This window comes from Scophthalmus maximus, chromosome 18 (assembly GCF_022379125.1).
Source record: "Scophthalmus maximus strain ysfricsl-2021 chromosome 18, ASM2237912v1, whole genome shotgun sequence".
Taxonomy (NCBI): Eukaryota; Metazoa; Chordata; class Actinopteri; order Pleuronectiformes; family Scophthalmidae; genus Scophthalmus; species Scophthalmus maximus.
Window position 1 is genome coordinate 7,799,195 of NC_061532.1, and position 6,000 is coordinate 7,805,194.

Sequence of the window (6,000 nt, forward strand, 5' to 3'; positions counted from 1 at the left end):
ATAATCACACCAGAACTGCTCTGGCACGCTGAGGGCAGTCGTGTCACACACAGTTTTGCATGACCATAAGACTTTATGAAACTCACCTAAATATTTATTAAGATTTTATGCATTTAAGATGGTCAGTTTGCAGCCTGACTCCAAAGATGAGCCGCTGTGACTATGTACGTATGTATGTCCGTATATATGTACGCGTAGCGTTTTGAAAAATGGTTTCTTTTTGTAAGATACAATTTGGTCTCAAGACTTGAAATATAATATTTGTTGCTGCCAGTTTGTCGGAAGCATAAAGCCCGACACATTATAAATACATGTTCTATTGGAGAGTGTTGTTCTAAATATGTACAACCATATCTACACTTTTCAAAAAAAACCAATATATAATTGAAAACAAACTCAGTCAGTGCCGTTGATAGCTTTTTTCTTTCCATGCGTATCTTTTACAACACTCATGGTCAAACTCTTTAGGGGGAGGGTGCAGACACAGCAATTGGCTTTCTGAGGCTGCCCATTGTAGACATGTATCGCTTTAATGGCGATTAAACTGGAATTAAGCTCCAACTGGTTACTACAGCAGTTTACTAATACATGCACATACACAGACACGGGGGAAACGCTTGTACATGTTCACAACAGATTTAGGCCTCTGCCTATTGTTGAAAGAACCACACTGTAAGAATCCCTCTCCTTTTTGCCAACATGCACGGAAACTGAGGCGCGTTAACACACACGTTCACCGCCCACCACGCACGCACGCACGCACGCACGCACGCACGCACGCACGCACGCACGCACGCACGCACGCACGCACGCACGCACGCACGCACGCACGCACGCACGCACGCACGCACGCACGCACGCACGCACGCACGCACGCACGCACGCACGCACGCACGCACGCACACACGCACACACACACACACACACACACACACACACACACACACACACACACACACACACACACACACACACACACACACACACACACACACACACACACACACACACACACACACACACACACACACACACACACACACACACACACACACACTTATACAGAAATAGTGTAACTCCCTCAGCCTGGAGGGCGGGTGACAGGGCTGCAAGGGCCAGCACTTTGTTGGGCAGCAGCAGAGGCAGATGCAGCGCTCAGTAGCCTGAGGGCATCACTGGGTATTCAAGCTTCACTGGGCCTCTTCATCAGTGCCCTCTGATGCCTTAGCCCCATGACCAGTGTCACGCGCACACACACACACACACACACACACACACACACACACACACACACACACACACACACACACACACACACACACACACACACACACACACACACACACACACACACACACACACACACACACACACACACACACACACACACACACACATCCAGCATAGAGCTAGCCAGGCCTTTCCAGATTTGGACAAGCTGGGAATTGGGAAAGAAGTAGAACAGCCTCATTGAGCGCAGACACACACAAGCTAGACTGAGAAAACTGAAGTGGATGTCAGTCGACTGTGTCTCTTCTACTAATTATGATTCTGTGCGAGTATCTAGGTTAACTGTGTGTGTGTGTGTGTGTGTGTGTGTGTGTGTGTGTGTGTGTGCCCTGTGTATAGTGTTTATGTATATGAAACATGTCAGTTGTTGGTGGTAGGACGATCCATTATTATCCATGCTACAGCCTGGAAAGACACTAGCCTTCACGCACACACGCACGTGCAAGCACACACACACACACACACACACACACACACACACACACACACACACACACACACACACACACACACACACACACACACACACACACACACACACACACACACACACACACACACACACACACACACACACTCTCTCTTTCTCCCTATATTTTTCTAAATTGCTTGTGTTCCCCTCTCCTCCTCTGTCCTACTGTCGCTTCACTCATTCTCTCTGTCTGTCTTCCCCTACCTCTCACACACACACATACACACACTTTGTTACTGACATGCCAAGTCATGCAGAAAACACAAGGGAAGCTTCTTCTCTTAATTTTTCCAAATCCCAGGTCAAAAACAGCAAAATGCAATACTGTGGGACAAAAGTGCTGACATCTGAAGATGAGTCTGGCATTCAGATGGACTGCTCGGCTGCAGCTGAAGTGAGCCTGAAGCGACAGACTGAGGGGAAGCAAGACCCCCAACACAGACACACAGAGATATTCAGACTCTGCTTCTACATTCTTTCTCCAATAAGATCATCCTTCCTATTTGCTCTTCTTTTTCTGCTGGATTCAGCCCCTCAGTTTCATCATCTCTGTCTTCACTTCACCATTTAACCCCCCTTTTTTTTAAATCCCAATACTTAAAGCGTCTCTATTTTTCCTTTCATCCTCTCCTCCTGTTAAACCACCACCAGCACCACTAGACTGCAATCCTCATCTCCTCTGGTCCCCTGTCCTGCTCCACCTCTTGTCTACCCCCTCGTATATCGTTTCTTCTCATGTCTCATATCTATTCTACCATATTCCTTCCCCTCTCCTCTCCTCTCCATTCCCCCCAACTCTGCTCCCTGATTAGCAAGACCGACCAGCATAAGTCTGCCAGACTCTTGGTTGACCAATGAGTCTTTCGAGAGGATCCCATATAAATAGATGGCTGATTCAGACACTTCAATTACAGATAACATTCCCGCCCATGCATTTCAAAAACTGTTTGAGAGAGAGGGATAAAGAGAGAGAGAGATACGTTGTGCCAGTGGCACGTGAGGTCAATCTTGAAGGTTGAGGAAGTGGCACCAACATAGAAGACCGGCACAGCAGCGTAGGGCTCGATTTTCTTCTTTGTGGCCAAAATTACTCAATCTATGACTCCAGCGGACTGTTACATAATAGCGATTTAGTGTGAGCAATGCAGGCTGCCTCCTCCCGGCCCCCGGGAGCGGTCGAGTGCAGAGCCATCGGGACTAAAATAGTTAGTCATGTGTTCGTTATCGGTCTCCTCTTTTCAGCGCTCACCCCATATCAAGAAAAATAAACAGGAGAGGTCCTTCGAGTGGGTCTGTGCGAGGGTGTGTAGGTGTTTGTGTCTGTGTGTGACACAGAGAGAATTAAAGACAGAAAGAGAGGGGCAGAATATGAAGGGAATGAGGTTGTGGGATTGTGATAACTTCAAAGGTTATTATTATTATTACTGCAGGCTGAAGCCATGCTCTAGCATCCCTCAAGCTTTGATCATTATGTAAAGCTGTTGTGCTCATTTCTGGCACTGAATACATTACAGAGTGGATAACCAGGGAGTGTGCACGCCAGCGTACACGGACCCACACGTTGACTCAGCTTCTTCAATTTTGAAATAACATACACGTCCCCTAATATCTAAAGGACGAATAAAGAGCACCTTTGATTGTCGTGTAATCTGGGAAGAGGATGCAGATGTGGGGAGCAGCGATGATGCTTCGAGGGGCCTCCCAACAATCAGACACATGAAGATCAGTGTGTGAGGCACCAGGACTACTCATCATCCTGGGAAAACAGTTGTATAATGGCTGCTTTGATTCTGGAGGAGCAGTGTCAAGTTTGAGAAAAAATATTAATATCATCAAGGTTACCTCAGCTTGGGTTTTGTTGACACATGCAATAAAACACCAGAGACATGGAGCTTAAAATATGTGGGTGTTACCAGGCAGGTAGGGTGTATGGAACGCTGAAATTGAGATGCAGTATGGAAATTGTAGGATCCACTGTTTTTGGAGTTTGACCCATATCAAGTCTGAAAGTCACAGCATCATCTCGTGGGATAATTCTTTCTTCTTTTTTTTACCATTCATTTTCTAATCAGCCTCTCACAAGTGCCCTGCTGTAATCCTAAATTGCTGGAGTGCCACCTTAATTTGTCACTGATGGAAATGGGTTTTACTTTTACAAAAGCAATCATCACGGCACAATTATTATAAGAAAAGAGGCCAAAGTGCAGAGGTGAAGTGGAAGGTTATTGCTCTTCAGGTCAGTTTAGCCACCATAGTTTGTGCAGAATAAGGTATAACAACATTTTATTCTAACCCTAACCCAAGATTTTATGCCCCACATTTATTGTATGTTAACTAATTTGGGCATGGACGACCTGCGGAAAAACATGGGGTGAAACTAAGAACATTTTGCTGATGCACTCGAGCTGACCTTTAGCTCACAAAAAGGAACAAATATCACCGGCCAGGTTTTGTGCTACATGTGATTATTGCCCCTATTAACAGAGGGTTGCTGTTGGGGCGATCATTGGCTTAGGAGGGGGGAACCCCAGCTCAGAGGGCCTATAGCCACCACTTTTAATTTTCGTCCACACACATTCTAATCCAAAAGCCACACTGAACTTGAAAACAAGCCATCTGTTCCTGCCCTCACCTGGCCTACATTAGTCAGAACACACTCGCACTCTGATTGGCTGCAAACACACACACACACACACACGCACGCAGGCAGGCAGGCAGTGCAAATACATGTCTTGCACTGTCATCATCACTGACACAGAGCAGTGCTACAATAAACGGGATGCTGTGACAGTAAAATAATAATAATAATAAAGACATACAGCAACATGAGTGCTTCTGGTGCAGGGACTCACCACCGAGTAGTCACTGTGAGACCCCACCACATTATAACAGTGATGTGTCCCCCTCGACCACCAGCCACCGACAACAATTCCTCCTCGATGAAGCAACAGTGGCAGCATCCAGGGGCAACCGGGCAGGAACAGGCCTCCAGTCTGCTAGCGGCGGCGTGCGTGTGTACATGAAGGTGTGACGTTGCCCACCCGGTTCAACACCAAGGACAGCGGTCGACGCACGGAGCCTGACAGCCCCGACAACACACTGTGCACAACACGTCGCGGCCGGCGCCGCGGACCTGTCCTGGATGACGCGGCTGTTTCGGTGTGAGGCGTTAAACCCGCGGACACACCGACACAGACCGAGGCATTAGACGAGCGTTCCGCCTTTACACAGCGGCGGCGGGGGGTTTTTTTTGCCCCCTGCAAGAAGCAGCAGCAGTAGCTGCATTTTTTTTCTCCACCCCAAAAATCACACATTTGTCGAACCAAATGCTCCGGACCTACCTGCTCGCGTCGGGGGTCGAGCAGCTCACATGTCCCGTCGCTTGTGTTGGTCTGTTACTGTGCAGAGTGTCACCGTGGTGGGCACCGTTATGCGCCTGCCAGCGCCATGTTATCATCACTGAGCGGCGGACTGTGCGCTCCTGTGCGCTACATCCGGGCTGTTGGGGGCGAGAGCCAATGAGCGCGCTCGGCGGCGGCGGAGAGGGCGTGGAGCGCCGAGGATGCGTGGATGTGTGGAGCACCTGTGCGGCGGAGCAGGGAGGGACGACTTCCTCCGGCCACATCAGTTCCACCCACGGCTGCACCGGCAGTGAGGACCGCTCACCGGGAGCCCCCTGCCTCCAACTGTGTGACAGTGACACATGAAGACATTCAGTTCAACTCATTTCAACATCACAAAACACTTTAGGCTATTTGAAAATATGTATATATTGACTGTTGAGTGACCTCCAGCTGAACACCTGAAGTGTTGCGATTGGCAGAGTGTTAGCACTAGCTTAGCTAGCAAGTGAGCAGAGAGGGTTAAACGGTTAAAATTTTAATTAAAAATGGTTGACATTGATAAACGGTTGAAAGAAATAGCTAAAATACATTCCTGAAGTGTTATCTAAAAGTTATGGGTAAACGGTTAAAAAGGACGGTCCTACCTAAACGCATTCCGCTAACACTCAATTTCGTGGTTAAATTCAAGAGATAGCCTCAGAAACAGTGACATGTAAGTGGTTAATAGTGGGAAAACAATAGTGAAAGGTACTTTACAAATAGTTTAACTAAAAGTTGTTGATAAACTCACTTTAAGCTAACCCATTCAACCGAATGCATGTGTTGCAATTGGGTTGGGAGTGTTAGCACTAGTTAGCAAGTGAGTGGAGAGGGGTAAACAATTAATTTGAAATT

General features: G+C 47.5%; 1 protein-coding gene across 3 annotated transcripts in view; it reads right to left on the reverse strand.

The window, feature by feature from the left end:
• The window catches only part of pak5 (p21 protein (Cdc42/Rac)-activated kinase 5), a 62,515-nt gene extending 56,950 nt beyond the window's left edge, over positions 1-5,565 (reverse strand). The window contains exon 1 of one of the 3 annotated variants that reach the window (XM_035617081.2): positions 5,104-5,565. In XM_035617081.2, the coding sequence (XP_035472974.1) occupies positions 5,104-5,387 (284 nt within the window). In that variant the 5' untranslated portion in view covers positions 5,388-5,565. The remainder of the gene's footprint in view (positions 1-5,103) is intronic. The other 2 variants (XM_035617082.2, XM_035617086.2) reach the window with 2 other exon arrangements.
• Positions 5,566-6,000: the final 435 nt, after the last annotated feature.